This window comes from Homalodisca vitripennis, chromosome 7 (genome assembly GCF_021130785.1).
Source record: "Homalodisca vitripennis isolate AUS2020 chromosome 7, UT_GWSS_2.1, whole genome shotgun sequence".
Lineage (NCBI taxonomy): Eukaryota > Metazoa > Arthropoda > Insecta > Hemiptera > Cicadellidae > Homalodisca > Homalodisca vitripennis.
Genome location: NC_060213.1, coordinates 146431443 through 146448618, shown reverse-complemented (window position 1 = coordinate 146448618; position 17176 = coordinate 146431443). Strand labels below are relative to the sequence as shown.

The 17176-nt window shown below is 31.8% G+C and overlaps 1 protein-coding gene across 2 annotated transcripts; it reads left to right on the top strand.

Annotated features, from left to right (window-relative positions):
• The first annotated feature begins 261 nt into the window (after positions 1–261).
• LOC124366475 (tRNA-specific adenosine deaminase 1) lies at positions 262–15910 on the top strand. Of its 2 annotated transcripts, none has more exons than XM_046823058.1 (6): positions 262–406; positions 3030–3271; positions 8286–8580; positions 9342–9598; positions 11732–11964; positions 15632–15910. In XM_046823058.1, exons 2-6 carry the CDS (start codon positions 3044–3046, stop codon positions 15888–15890), a joined length of 1272 nt encoding a protein of 423 aa, XP_046679014.1. In that variant the 5' UTR covers positions 262–406; positions 3030–3043; the 3' UTR covers positions 15891–15910. The 2 variants fall into 2 exon arrangements, with proteins under 2 accessions (XP_046679014.1, XP_046679015.1); XM_046823059.1 differs by having other exon boundaries at positions 302–456.
• Positions 15911–17176: the final 1266 nt, after the last annotated feature.

The following is a 17176-nucleotide window of genomic DNA, read 5'->3' as shown; positions in this document are numbered from 1 at the left end:
CTTAGCAAATAGAGCAAATAGTATTTTTACTCTTACGATGTTTAACGATTTGCAAAAACTTCTCCAATATCACATCTTGACATCCGTGTTACGTTGGAAATCGTTGGAACTTGGCTATAAAATGGTTTCTAGTTTCCAATTATGATTATTTAAAAATGTCATATTGTACGTAGTCAATTCCATTATAATAACCTAAATCATCTTTATGTGTAGTCTGTATAGCAAATTGTATTCTTTGATGTCTTTCAGAATCGAAATTATGAAGTTACACAAATACCAACGCGTTCGTGGCTAATTTAATATGGACAGCTGTAATATGGAAAAAACTAGCCAGCTGTGAAATGTTGTGTTCAGAGTTCAGGTTAATTTATCTTTCGATTTTGAATTTGTTTTGATGTCCTCTCGTGTATGTAATTTTTGTTATTCTTCACTTGATAGAGTATTTGTTGTCTTAATGTAAGACATAACGTTCCTCGTATTTTAGTTGTATATTAGGCTACTTTAATTTATAACATTTTATGCTTCTATTTCCATTGGAACATAGTAAAATTAATCATGAGCCTACTTTCAGTTACTAGCAAGCTATGTTAACAAAGTATCAAATTATTTTCAAAAAGTTTGTTATTGTGTTAGTTTTTATTATTATCAAAGAAACTATGGGTAGGGTGCGATAAGTGGACCAGGTTTTTTATATCGAAGAATGTAATCATTGATACCTAATATTCGCATCTCAAATCCTAGATTATCAATCGATATAAAAGTATCTATAGTCCCCAATAACAATAATATATTTTTAATTGAAATATGAATTTAATATTTACAGTGATCAAACAAATTACTATGACCAAAATTAGAAAAACTGAAGACAGTTTTGCTCCTCTCACAGTTACAGTTGATTCTTTCCCACAAATTTCACATAATGGGTTTTTTCAGTACGAGTCCAAAATGTTGAAGTAACGAAAAACATGTCTTATCATCTTTCAAAGCAATGTCTTGTAGTTTTCTAAGATGGACTGCCATTTTTAGTAATCAAATGTAGCTTATATAAAATTGAAATATTACTTGTATTATTTTAGTGTTTACAGCTGCTGATATAGATTAAGTTAATTGTTCAAAATAATTAATCAGTATCGATTGGTTATATTGATGGTTATGATTAACTAATATTGTTTGCCAATTTCGATATAAAAAACCGGGTCCGCTTATCGTACCCTAGACCCGAAACTATATACACTAACAAGTGTTATTAGCAATTACTGTTTAGTATAAATTTATCCTTTGATTCAAACTTAAATAGGCCACAAACTAGTTCAATTTCCATTTTCATACTAACTACCTAAAACTACTTATTGCCAATAAATCAGCCTTTTATGTGGCTGCAGTATAATAAGCGGCCACCAACACAATCAGATTATGATTATATAGAATGATTTGAATCATCGATATTTATGACCATCCAAAGGACTGAATGCAAAATGTCGGACCAAATAACGTAATAGACATTTCAAAGAACAATATGGTTTTGTTATCAATCTTAAAAATTAATGTATAAATATTAATATAAGTTACAAATTGAAATATAATATATAATTAAAACCAAACAAAAACATTTACTTACCTTACGTATTTTCAACAATTTACGTGACTGCTTGTGAAACAAAGAAGACACGTACATCACTGTTCTTGCCGCCATTAGTCAATAACGAAACACATGATTTAATTTTGAATTTATTTCCAAACACGATTTCATTTTGAATTAGTTTTGAGCCATAATATTGAACTGAATTAAGTGTTATGCTTTTAAAATGGTATTATAGTGAAGCTATACTTTTATATGTAAAATAAATGTATTTGTTTCAGATTACATAAAATAACTAAACTTTATTTAAATGATGTTTCATCAGCGTAGTACTTACGATTATTTTAGTACTAATCTGAAATGGTATTTCTGCTGCTATATTCATTAATTAAAGTCATAGTTTGTTTTATTTCGACTAAAATAGTACACGATTTTTCATTATATTCATAATACCAAATTTAGAATATTCAAAAAAAGTCTTCTCAAGATTGTTTTTAGATACATGTTTGTTCTTACTTTTCTTGCAGCGAAACACTATTATTATACACACTTATTATACTGTAGCCATTTATGTTTCCATTCCTTTGATCTTACTGACTGTTCAGTTCTTTCATTTTTCTTCTAGTACATTGCAAGGTATTGATTGAGTTTTTAGACACCACCAATAAGCTAATAATCTTAAACCACTTTTACAATATTCGTGACGAGATCTTAACTGTTGTTAGTATAACAATTTTTAGTACTAGATCTGAATAAAAGTACCAATTTTTCATCTAAATGTGTGATGAAGGATTTTCTAAATATGGGCAGATCAGCCATCTATATGCGAGAAGACAGACAAACAAAAATTAAATTTTTTCCAGCAGGTTTCGCTTACGCGTAGCCAATCACAGTGAACTAATCTAATTTGCTGTCTGGAGTGGTACAATTTGAACTCTAGCAACATTAATATGTAGTTATTAATTGGTTATTACTAATGCTTGATGATTACCCTACAAGATAAATCCTGTTGATTGAAGTTAGTTACACTTGGCCCTTCAACTGTCTTTAAGTACAAGTGTATACCTAGCTTGATATTATGATCTTGCCCACATTTGTTCATATACAATTTCCTATGTTTTGTTTACGTAAATGCTTGTTTTGTGCACCTTAAAAGACACACATTTCTGGAATGATTGTAATTAATCTAAATGAAAATAATATTCCTTACTTAAGGAATTGGAATTTTGCACTGATATTCTATTACATTAACAAAATGAAATTAAAGTAAGATTGGATCTGTTGAACATACAATGTTGTAGGCCCTAAATATTACGAACTTAGTTTTGACTAAATTACTACAAAGTTTCCTTCTAATGTGACTCAACCCGTTGAAACTAATTTGTCTTATTAATTTATCCTCAGCAATGTTCTGCCTGAACAGTATTGTAAGTCCACGGTGTTGTTTCAGGCTTCTGAGAACCAATGAGGTCAGACTTTGCAGATGAAATTGCCAAGAAATGTCTGGCGCACTATCAAAACCTACCTAAGAAGGGAAAACCTGTCCCTGACAAAGAATGGACTTTGTTGTCATCAGTTGTCACTTCACTGGACAGAAAACTGTCAGTTGTCGCCATGGCGACTGGCACCAAGTGTCTCGGACGCAGTGGAATGTCACCAAGAGGTGACCTTGTCAATGACAGCCATGCTGAAGTAGGTTAAGTGAAAGATTATATAGTTCATAAGTTTCTATTAAGATTATACTAAGTGTGCTCTGATATTTGTGAGGTATTGAAATCATAACAAGATCAACTTGATGTCAGTATTTTTGTTACATTGCTGATTTAGCCTCTTTTCTGATCAAGAAAATATATATACAAACACAGCTCTGAGAAGCCTACTTTTATCAAAAGACAACTAATTTAGGTTTGATAACAGTATTTAAATGTAAAGTAAAGGTTAGACTACATTGTCTCATATCTGCACTGCTAGCAGTTACCCGCTCCTTTGCATGCAATTTAGTAGGCATTGCAGGTGTATGACCACTGCTGGTTTGAATTTATATTTCCGATGCTACTATTGAGTTTGCCTTGTTGTTACGATCAAGAAAATACATCAAAAAGTTTATATTTATGGCCATTTAAATTTGCTTTGTTAGATAGTAACATTGTCTTTTAGATCTAATTCTTAATATTTGATAAATATGTACAGCTAAAAGTACATTAACAATGACACTACACGTTTGTTTCGTTATAAACTGTACAATGTTGTTAATATTTTAGAACATTTAGAGCTGGAATTAGTACATTAGTTCAAAAGCACAATCTAGCGAACTTCCATCTAGCATAGTTCTTGCCAACTGCTTCAAAGGGAGTCTTCGGTGTGAAATTCTGACCATCTTGAGTTTTAGAGCATTTAGTAAGATAGATTAGTTACCTAATCACTGAAATCGAAAATGGCGTTAAAAATATTTGTACTCACTGTAAATGTAAATAAACTGAAAATAAAAAAACAATATTGATTTACACAGAACAGTTGATTACATTAGAAATACTTTTAATTAATATTTAACAACTTTAGAGACCAAGATGAGAATTTTCACTACTTTAAAAACCAGTGAAGTGTACCCTGGAGGTATTTTTGAAATAAGATTAAGCCTATACTCTATACTCATCCCAGGGACCCTAAGAATGTCCATGTCAAATTTCAGCGCAGTCGGTTGAGTATTTTATGTGTGAAATCAAAGCAAACAAACAAAGCCACTTTAGCATTTAATATTATTAGGATTAGGATTTGTAGATGCAGTTTTAAGTAACTGTAACAAAAATAAAATCATCTCTTGTAATAGTTCTAATGTGTAAGATATGACAAAACAACAAGTTAATTGTACAAACACAATAATTAAAGTAACGTTTAATAAATAATGAAAATTATTTCATGATGGTCATTACTGCTCATATTTATAAATTTAATTATGGACGATTATAAAAATATTTCTTTGGTTTCCTCACACAAAATCATATTCAAAATCATTTTTCAACCAGAAATTTATTTTAAAGACAAATATACACCATAGCTTAACACCTTCAAATAATGTTTGGCTACTTAATTTACGTAACTGTTTTGCAATTGCAGTTTATAATGTGCAGGCGCTTTCAAAACTTTTATCTTCTAAATTTAATTTGTGACAATAAAAAAACCACACAAAAACAATTTAAATCAGTCCATCCGTTTAGGAGGAGTTCAGTAACAGCGCAGACAACCCAAACAAGAAATATATATAATATTATATATATATATATATATATATATATATATATATATATATATAAAGATATTGAACATAATATTTATACACAATTGTTTATACCAACTTCCAGTAAAAATATAAAAATGAATTTTCTTGCTGTTAAACATGTTATACAGGGTGATTCAAAACTAAACGGCAATCTCTCGGGAGCTTATTCTATAGCTAAAAACAAGTAAAAAAGATCATATAACCATATGCCCGGAAACGCTTCGTTAGCGAGTTACGCCTAGCGAAAGATTTCACCCGGATTTCAGAACCCTTGGTGAAGTCAGGCCGTATAAAAATGGTAAAGGTAGTTACAAAGATACAAATACGATTGTTTTTTATGTTTTTATATCTGATAAATTTATTAAAATTCGTCCCAGAGCTGTAAATGCAATACTTTCAGAGATATCTTACGTAAAACACAAGAATTGGTGCAAAGAAATAACACATTTTTGTGTTTAACGTAAGATTACTTCCATAAATGTTAAATAAAGGTCATTTTTTTCTTAAACAGATTTGTAGAACATTTAATTCTGAAAAGATTCATGTGAATTACTTAGGAAAAAAATTAATAATAGGTATTGAAATTTAGCTTTATTTAAAAATAAAACAGACGCACAAAAATGCATATTCTTATCTGCATAAAATATTAACTAATGTTTAGGTGTTTGCTGTAACTAATCTTTCGCTAGGCGTAACTCGCTAACGAAGCGTTTCCGGGCATATGGTTATATGAACTTTTTTACTTGTTTTTAGCTATAGAATAAGCTCTCGAGAGATTGCCGTTTAGTTTTGAATCACCCTGTATAGTGCGCAATCTCTGATAACCAATCAGTAGTAATGGTGACACTCAAACTGGCCGGTTATAAAAAAGCACTATAATTTTACTTTTTATAATGATTTGATCAAAGTTAGTAGATATGTTAACATATAAAGTGTTCTTTCACTGCCCTTGCTTTCATTAAGTGTGTAATTTTGTTAGTACTTTGTGTGTCAAAACTAGAAATTCCATAATAAAGTAAAATTTTATTTTTGTTATTTTTATGTTTTTTTAAGTTTTTGAGTTTATATTGTGTTAATATACACATTTTGGCAGACAACAAAACAAAACTATAAAAATTTGCAAAATAAATATCAAAGTTACAACATTTTTTAATAACAGTGTACAAATTGCTAAAAATGACACACAAATGTTTTTTTATAACACCTGTGAAGTTCTCTTAGCATTTTTGAGTAGTATTCAAAAAAATTCTGATATTGCAATATTTTTGCTTTTCATTTCCCCTCTGGAAGTGTTCACATTATCCCTTCTAAGTGTTCAGAAAACCCATCAGGGATCAATTCTGGCTGGTTCCTTCCAGTTGAATCTACCACTGAGCACAGCAAAGATATATCACTTTAATGTGGGCAAACCTATGGATGTCTGGGAGCGGCACATTACTAACCGCATATGTCGAAATTCTGGGTTCAAGGGTAATTTGATAGGTCTAGTCTACTGCAGGAGATGACTATTGGAGTTGATGGGGTTCATTCCTTAAGGGGAGTCGGTTGACAAAATATCTAAAAAAAAAACACAAAAAAGTTTTATTTGCTTTTATTAATCTTTAGACTCTCCTGTTTAATTTTGTGCAATTTTTATTCAAATCGTCCAACAATATCACACCCAAATATAATATTATGTAAATGGCTTCAGCATATTTTGGCTCGTAAAATTCATGTACTCTGCATTGTTGTCATACATAATCCTTATTGAAGCACATGTTTATTATTAGGCTTATGTTTGCCAACCTGCTTTATGTTGCTTTTAATATACAAGGTTGTCAACCCATCTGTTTACAGTCAGTTGAGATTTGACATAGCCCTAATTGTTGTTTGTTTATTATTGTCACATACATTGTGTTTCTTGCTTTCATTCAGTCTAAGTTATAATATTTAGTTATACTGTGTAGTTTATTGTTTGTGAAAATGCCTAGAGCACATAAAACTTTCAAAAACAAAGCAAAGTGCTTTACAGGGACAAGAAATCCAGGTGGTAAAAAAGTAATTGTACCTAGTGAATGTCAAGAACTAGAACCAAGTACTAGCCTGGTATAAGTACTAGCCAAGATACCTGGTGTAAGTACCAACTAGCTAAAATAAATGATGAAACTTATGATCACAACAATCACAATCACATTGCTCCTGCTGTCATGAAAGAGGTGAAACAAATATTTAGAGATTTATCAGATCCATCATTGTTATCAAAATGTTTGCACGGTGGTACTCAAAACCCCAGTGAATCACTGAACAATATAATTTGGTCGCGAGTTCCAAAATCAATCTTCGTGATGAAGGAAACATTAGAACTAGGTGTATTTGATGCTGTGGTAAGTTTCAACAAAGGGAACATAATAAAATGTGAAGTGTTGAGCAAACTAGGGATCACACCTGTATGCTATTGTTGTGAAACAATGAAAAAATTTGATGTCACCCGAATCAACAAAGCGCAGAAAGCTGTAGAAGAGATCGAGAAAAAGTGTCGCCAGAAAGTAACTGCAGCTAAAAGGCATTCAGGAGACTTATATGAACCAGAGGAGGATCCTGACAACCCTAGTTATGGTCCTGGAATGCATTAAATGTTGTTATGTTTCTGATTAATGTATATGCAATCTTTAAAAGAGTTTTCTGAAAATTCTTGTTTTTCTTTGTTTAGCAACACGTTTCTCTAGAACCACTCAATATATTTTGATGATTCTTTTTTAATTTTGTTCCTTGAAATTAGAGCAATGTTTATAGCACAGCAAATTGTTGTATGTAGTCTAATAATAATTAAAAAAATTTATAAAAATTGAGTTTTATAAAAAAAATATTTTTAATATTTAAATTTATGCTATGGAAATTTGCTGTGCTGTAAATGTAGGGAAGAAATAGCAGATTAAAATAAAACAAACCTTATCTTGATATGTTTATTGGTTATTGAGAAACATGTTCCTAAACTTATCTAATTTAACATGTGCGCTATATAGTCAACCGACTCCCCTTAAGTGTCAAAGGCTCTTGCTAGCTTCAACATAAGGGTGTGCAACCCCCTGCCTGATTTGACTGGAGAGGCTGGTCCAGAGCTGGCCACCCCTTCTTCCGGCAGGACATGACTTGAGATTAGTGCCCTATATTTTTCCTCGTGGATTTTGGTAGGACGTGGCCCCTACCCCCAACCTTACCCATCCAGAATGCTGTCACTCCGGAAGCAGCGCTTATTGTCCGTATTGGACTAGGTGCGATTTATAAGCTTCTTGTCCTAAGAGAACCAAAAAAAGTGTTTAGAATGATTAGGTTCACACTGATACTGTACCAGTGGTTTTGCTGTACTTAAAATCAAAATGAAAATATCTAAGTTTTTATCCATGTATTGATATATCAACTCAAGTAAGTTAACTGTTTGTATGATCTTAGGTTCTGGCAAGGCGCTGTTTTCTGAGGTATTTGTATGACCAGATCTCGAAGTTCAAGCAAACCGGTGATTCTGATATAATAACAGGACTAGATGACCAACATCGATATGAGATCAACTCAAAAGTTGAATTCCATTTCTACACCAGTCACGTACCATGTGGTGACGCTGCTATAATCCCAAAGGAGGAAACTTGTAAGGGAAAGAGAAAGCTTGAAAGTAATGAAGAGGTAACGACAAAAAGAAAGAGGATGGATGCAGTTCAGCCCAACAAAACTGAATGCTCTCGTGATATAGGTAAAATTATGGTTATGTCTTTAATTTTCAAATAAGAATAGTTGTGAAATCTTTATAATCATTTGATTTATGACATGCACAACATCATAACATTGTCAAATAACCACCAATTGCAATATTATTTCTGCAGCACACACTATTTTGGAACTGTACACTAAAGACAAAATTTGGAATTTATTTGCTGTCATAAAATAGAAATTTGTGTGGTTAAGTTATATCTAACACTTGCAACATGTTAAAGAAATATTCTTGCAGAAAGACTGAATGGCATTCACAAATTATACATAATATTTTCTTATTAGCAATGCTTACTAGAGATAAAGTTTGTAGATACAAATTACTTAGTTTTATAGTGTTTCTTTTCTTAAATAAAGTTTTACAGGGAATATTTGTTGTTGATAGTCCATTAAAGAAGATGTTATAATTCAATCCTTTAAATTATTTTTTAATACAGTAATTTATTTGTTCACTTAAATCCAGAGTTCTATATTTATTTTGATTTAAATTTTTTTAATTAAACTTGTAAAACTGTTGTATAAATACTGGAAAACTTATACATTTTATAAAAATTTACTTTTCTTAAATTTTTAGTTTTTTTTTTATTTTATAGGCTCCTAATAAAATATTGTAATCTTTTATTATGAAGCCTGATCAAAAATTTATAGAATTGAAAACATTTTAATGATAGAGTTGTCATTCATGTTATGGGGATGAAATAGAGATGGTAAACTATTTCCAGTAGTGATGATGATGATCTCCAGGCCCTCTCGATGCTGGAGATTCAGAGAAGAAGGGTGTAGAAGATGATATAATGGAAACACTGGACCACTGTGTAGGAGAGGTAATAGGTGACGTGTACCGCACAGGAGCCAAGTGCGTGACAGGACAGGACAGCCGACTGCCGGGAGCCCTGTACCATACAGTCGGTGCAGTGAGGACCAAGCCAGGCCGCGGGGACCCGACACTGTCTGTGTCTTGTAGCGACAAGATGGCTCGCTGGGTCGCTTGCGGCCTTCAGGTATATATGATTCTCGTTCTTCAACATTTTTATTTTAAAAAACTCATGTTTTTTACCTGCTATTTTGAATTTTCTCAGCTCTAATTGGAAATTATCAGAACAAATTATACTATTTTTATTGTTAAAATAATTGGCATTTTATAAATTAACACATTCACGACAACGTGTACTCCATCAGGCGTAAAGCGTATTGTGCGCCCCATAGGGTACATGGTGCTATGTGTTTCGTTATTGCGTTTTCATTATTTGCCTGTCTTGGTGGTATTTTAAGTGTCTTCCCGCGCTTAAATAAATACTTTAGACTATCATGTACCTCGTCGGGCGCACAAGTGCAAAATTTTAAAGGTAAATTAATGTTTTAGGTACCCCTTGGGGTACACAGAAAAAAATTGAAAAACCGCATTGAAATTGTTTTTTTCGTGCAAAATTGCAAAGCCTAATTACATATCTCATTATGCGTAGACGTTTAACGTAAAGAAAGATTACGGTTTTTGCCCTTATTGAGAAATTTGACGGCAAATAAAAAAGTCTGTGAATAAGCCGTTTTTGTGAACATGTTGAAACAACAAATATGTTTTAAATTTTTTTATTCTTCTTGAATTCTTTTATCTGAAAATCATCTAGTACAAAACACTTTTTCAAACAAATCCCATGTTTTATCTGTGTTGAGAGTTTAAAAAAAGAAACATGTTTGACTTAAAATATATTGTACATATTTTATCTGTTAGTTGGTACAAAATTTTATATTTTAAACGTTGGCACGGTAAAATTATTACACAACAATATGTTAACGAAATTCCATTTTCAGCAAAAAAACAGTGGTATGTTGATGTAAAATCCTTTCAGCAGTAATATACACAACAAAATGTGGCAGAATACAGAAGGGTTAAAACATTCAATGCTTAGATAGCAAAATAAAGTATTACATCAAGAAAAAAAATACAATCATTTTGCTATATGCCATGTAAAATTACTAAATTTAAATAATCCCCTAGAGAAAGTTAACCCTACATCAGGCGCTAAACGGAATTTTCCTCTGTGTATTTTTTATTATTAAAAATAGTACTACTTTTCTGATTTCGGCAGTCGTTTCCCGCAGTGTACTTCACGAGCATCTTTCGGGGAAGTGAAACAATAGCCTCCCGCTTATCTTTGTCAAAATCTGTCATTATGAGGTCTACTTCCGTGTGAGACTGGACGATTCCTCCGTGAGCGCCTTATAGTGTTTAGTTTTTATGGAGTAATAATCCATGTGCGCCTAAATGTGTGACCTGTGATGGTTTCTTTTTAAGTTTTATAATATATTTTATTTGAATTTTGTGAAATGGAGAATGAAGATGAGAGACTTGTCAGTACAGTACCCGTGTGCTAGGGAACATTTCAGTACTGTTTATGGAGTGAACATTGTCGTTATAAGAACCAGAAGGAAAATGTTTTGAAACTTTGTGAAGTGTTTAAAAAAATTTTTAGTAAAGAATAAATTTTGATTTTAGAGTAATTATTGACATTACAGTTGTATAATATCTCAAGAATTGAAGTAAGTTGTTTTTGTAAGAAGTTAAAAACTAAGTTAATTTCCATATATTATTACAGTAGGTTAAACATTTTTACAATTAATTGCATTATTCCTTAAAATAAATCATGTTGTTATTATACAATAACATTTTTTTAAATTTTGAATTTCTTATTTGGAAAATTCATTACATAAGAGAGTAATTTTTATTTAATTTCTAAAAATGAATATATTACATTGTAATTAAATCAGTATGAATATTTAAACAAATAAAAACAGTTTAAACGACTATGATATCCATTATTCGCTAACCTGGAGGAAACCTCCGTGAGCGCCTGATGGTGTTTCTAATTTTAAGCGCCTGATGGAGGGTTAAATGCCAAATTTGAGAGCCAGGCAGATGTACTGAATTTAACAATGTTATTCATGAATTTAATTTCAAAAAGCAAGTCTTTTTTTTATTTGCTGCAAAAGTGGATTAATACTGGAGGGGTTTAATTCAAACTGGCCAAAAGTATTAAAAGTTTAACAGGAATGTTGTTATGTGTCACAACTGTAGATAAACACTTGTGTGTGTGAACCTTAGACAGACATTTATTCACAGCCCTTTTTTAAAGTAGGGTGCGTTACTGTCACTGCTGTTAAGTCGGCCAGTCCTTTTGTCTTCAGTGGTGATCGGCAGCGGTGGGCCGTACTCGCAGGACGTGTTGCAACGTGCAATCATCACACGTACTGGGACCTCACATTCTCCTCACCTTCTACACAGCTCTGTCATCTTTCCTCATTCCAGGTACAACAATCCCACATCAAGGCCCTGTCCATCTAGTATCCTGTGGGCACTAGTGCCTCATAAGTAAGTATAGTTATATTTATTTTCAATAAAGAGTGAACAAGCTTGATACTGAAATCTCACCAAGGAAGCACACCTACATTCATTCATATGAGTTGTCTTTCATTTTACATCTAATTTGTTTTATCTTCAACACTCTTCTCTAATTTCTTTTCTCATATTTATTTGATAGTTTTATCATGTTATCTTTTCCTAAAGTGGCACTACAAAAAACATTTTTTTACACCTACTTCACATTTTCATGTGTAGAAACTTTATGATCCTGAAATTAAATATTAGTATAGTACAGAAATACAGAAATTGCCAAATATAATAGAAACATTGGCACTAATGTAGACATTATACTCAATTAAGATGAATTTCTCATGATCAGGTTCAAACCTACTATATCGAAGTACATGGCGGGTGTACACCACTAAATAAATCTTACCCTTCAGATCTGACAAAACGAAACAGTCCTATAGCCCTGATCACTTCCTATATATCAGCGCAGAGTTCCCAAATACATTTCCCAGTAAAATACTACCCTTTAACTTGATAGACTCCACTACAAACTGCTAACCTCGGAATGTTGACCCCAAAGTTTTTATAATGAAATAACTCCTTAAAATAACTCCAAATTAATTAACTTCAAGTAGAGACATTATATTAATAAAATAAAACTGTTTCACCAGAAGAGTTACCCCTCAAACTGGCAGTCATCTTTTCCTCAAATGGCCTGTATTTTTTAGTGTTTTATACCCGTACTTTAACATATTGTAAAAACTACATTTTTACTATAAACCTGGATGTGTAATACATTATTTTTTCAGGAAAATGTGGAAATTATTAATGGATTAAAACCATTATACATAAACCATAAAAAATTACTGTACGCTAATTCCTTTTTTTTAGTGGTGGAACTGCCCCTGGTAAAGTGTGGTAATATTATAAATATTAGAATCTAAGACAGCCAATTTATTCTTCATTTTATCTAGTTTCAGAAAATATATAATGGTATCCAGGTTCTCTTGAAGAAAAATGATATTGTAAAAACCACAAATAGTGCATGGAGAGCTAAATTTGTTACTATGGGTACGATTATTATCAAAACTTTCAAACATATAATTCTTTCACTAAATGTTTCCAAAATATATCAAAATTTAGAGAATTATATACATTACAAAACAGTAAATTAATCAAAAACCAATTTCTAAATTTTTTATTTTTGAAAAGTGGTGGGACATACATAAATTTGTTACTATGGGTCTATTATTTTCAAAAATTAACAAAAACAGTTTAATTTTTACACTAAACATTTCCTACAATTAGCGTAGTATAGCCTAAAACAAAACTATAACAAGCAATGGGTGTTTAACTCGGATACATTAAAATAGAATAAAATATGCAGGTCAAGATCCTATCGTCTTCATATACACAGAGGTGTGCCTCAGGGATCGGTTTTGGGACCTGTCATGTTTATATTATTTACCAATGACTTACCATCTTATATCAGCCCCTATGGCAATTGCTATTTGTATACCGAATATATCATCTTATCATTAGGAAAGAATGTGTATTCAGTTGAGGTCAAATCCTTCATTGCTAAGAGTGTGGCTGCTCCAGGAATGACTTGTTTCTTAACGAGGGAAAAACAAAGGGAAAATATCAGTTGTATTGACCCAACTCTAAATTTTTTCCTGGCTACATTCTTGCCTCACAATTCAAAATATAACTACAATTATTTTAGAGAATATATCTATATTTAGCCATACTAAAGCTTTAAAAAATCCTTATAAAGAATAATGGCTTTTGTATGTACAACTAAACTTAACTATAGTTACATTATGCAAAAAGAAAATATTGATATGTTTCATAGGAATATATACAAAAAAATTTAAATTTTACTTACTTGTTTGTATACATAAATATACAAGAAAGCCCACACGCAGGCATGCACACACATCACACAAGATCATGATTGCCAACCCCCAGCATCCCCACCACAATTAAAACCTGAACGGCTGTCAATTGCACAAATGGAATCGGGTAGGGAATTCCAGGTTCAACAAGCAGTAACAGTAAAAGATTTGTTGAAAACCGTCTATGAGGAACTATGATGAGGAATTCACAGAATAGAAGAGCCAGAGCGGGTATTTCTTGAGCTTCTCACAGTTGCATATTCAAAGGTATGGAGGTAAACCGGTCAACATTATCGTAGGTAACAATGATTCAATTCGCATATGTCTTTGGTATGAAGACCCTAAAGTATATTCAGTTCTGTATAGTAAAGAGAAATGTATGCAATAGTTGTGTGTTCGTTGTAATCTGTCACTTAGTTGTACAGTCGTGTACAATATAATGACGAATAAGAGAATATGTCGAAACGAAGTTTTATGTCTGTGGTAAAATATTGTGGCATTGCCATAGCCGTAATATTACATCAGGAACCGTTAAAGGGTTTGGTATATATTATGTTATACCATTGCCAAAAGTTGTTGGGAGTAGGTAATCAAAAAGTTCAAAATAGCAATCTTGCTATAGTGACCCATCGAATATAAAAACTGATTTCCAATTTTTTTACCAAATCTTTTATCCTATTCAAATTAAGAATGGGCACAGATTTAAGTGCGGAGGTTTGTTATTCATGTCCTTTATTTTACTTAATTATTATATTAACAAACATTTCAAAGATATTTGAAACTATATTTGTTAGAGAACTTAAATGGTTAATTTTGAACTATTTCATTTTGTAATTTTTTCCCTTTGCCTAAATAAGGGGTGGCTGTGTACTAACAAAATGTTAAATAGTAACCCCTAATTTGTGCCCCCTTAGTCCAGAGCATTTAAAAATGTTTAATTATACGATCAGACACATGTACACCAAAGTCCATATAATAATCTTTACACATGTCAAGATTAGACATTAAAATTCTGCATGTTGTTCAAAAACAACCAAGAAAAAAATATAAATAATTTTGAAAGGAGGATTGTTTTTTTTATACATGTGGAAATCAAATACAACAAATTTGAAAATATTTTGTTTTTAAAATATCAAATTTTAAAGCCTCACATACTGTAATTGTTGGAAAGCCTATTTAATCACATATAATTTATTTTTGTTAAATACTCAACTCATAGTAACTACTGTGAAACTGGATATCAGATGAAATATGCCTTAGGTTGACTAACAAAAAAATACCAGCTGTAATTAAAGAAATGCATATTAAAATCTTATCACATCATTTATGTATATTTAAGTGCACTTGCCTGTACTATAGAAAGATATTCCTGATTGTTGCTGAACAACTTACACCATTACAAATATTCATGTAGCTTGATATAATAAAGTGTGCATTGCAGCATCTTATGAGGGCAAACCTTTGGTGACTGAAGTGAGGCTTACTACTACAAAGTATATATATATATACATATATATATATATATATATATATATATATATATATACATATATATATATATATATATATATATATATATATATACACACACATGCATAGGTTTATGGGGAATTTGAGGCAGTGTTGTTTAACACGTATAATTCTGATTCATATGGTTTAATTATCATTCTCAAAAGAGACAAGAAATGGATCATACTTTACCCTGTATGTATGCAAACCAGTTGCAATAGCAATGTCTTCAGTAGTAATTTAAATTACTGTTTCCTCAGACCACTGGAAGTGTGCGTGGAGGGGCGAAGGCAAGGGGTGACTAAGAAATGTCGTGACAACGGTCGTCTTATGGTATGCAAAATGGAGCTGCTGAGATCTTTTCTGGAAGTGTCTGGAGACAGGTTCCAGAGAATGGCTTACAGAGACATCAAAGCGTCAGCCGATCAGTATCGTATCAACTGGACACAGACCAGGAGCAGACTCGGTGCATGGACCACAAAGCCTTATCACCTGGAACACTTTAATATTAATGAATAAATTGTTACATGAGAATTTTAGCAGTGTATATTTTTTGTAAGACCCTAACAAAAAAACTTGTATGGATTCTGAGTAAATTTTGTCACACCATTAGAATGCCATTCCTCATTTGTATTACACTACTTTCTGTAGTCCAGGTGTCTTTGAAGTCGAAACGATGTAAAGAGTTTGTTTTGAGCTTCTTCGTTCTTCGTCACCGACTATTTTTGGGTCTCTTCAGATGAACATGACTCCAGATTTCAGGATTCAAGTCTATGACAGCATCAGATTCCAGATGCTGCACGTAAGAGGAAGGTGAAGTGGAGCTAAACTCAACATTCGCATTAAATCAACTCTTAGCTGTGTTGTAAAAAAGTGGACAAGATAAAACTTTTTAATTACAAAAATGCACATCCCGACAAAAACAGTAAACTGTTCAAGAGGTTGGTGTACAGTTGTGGAATGTTTTATATTAATAAACAATGTTTTACTTTTTATTAAATTTTATTTACTTTTTTGGAAGTTGATTAGTCTTTTATTATATTACAATTTTAGAATAATAAAAATTGGTTGGGAGTAGGGTATTGGTGGCAGTGTTACATAATTTTTGAGAGGGGTCTTACTGTTACAAGTCCATTACAGTAAGGGGTCTGAAAAGTCCAATTAAAATTGGACGCTAAAGCGTTTCATAATTCGACCTCTGATAGCCTCTGAACTGTTTTATTACCTGCCACTCCTCTGTGTCCTATTATTTATTTTTATTTATTTATTTATTCTCAAAAGAGACAAGAAATGGATCATACTTTACCCTGTATGTATGCAAACCAGTTAAGCGTTTCATAATTCGACCTCTGATAGCCTCTGAACTGTTTTATTACCTGCCACTCCTCTGTGTCTAAGTATCAACACAAGGGAGACTTTGTATGTCATGCCAAGACTATTTAAACTCCACCCCTATCTGTTCTGACAGGAACCAGGTTGTCGAAATAAGACTAAAATCCCAACTATCACAATATTTTTCCTCATATTATTGAAACAAGTTTTATTGTATGTTTATTGTCAAGTTGTTAAATCATTTTTTATGTAATTTTTGCTATTAATAATTATTGAAATTGTTGCATATAATGATATTTTTAGTGGTGAATGAATCAAAAGTTTCCCATTTTAGAAATGTTTATGTAATTATGAACTGCTTCAAAATAACTGATTTGCGCTGCTTTGAAGCATGAAAATAAAATAAAAATACCAAGGATCTTCCAAATGTGTAACATCCCCCTTATGCCTTTGAATGTAATAATAGGCATTCC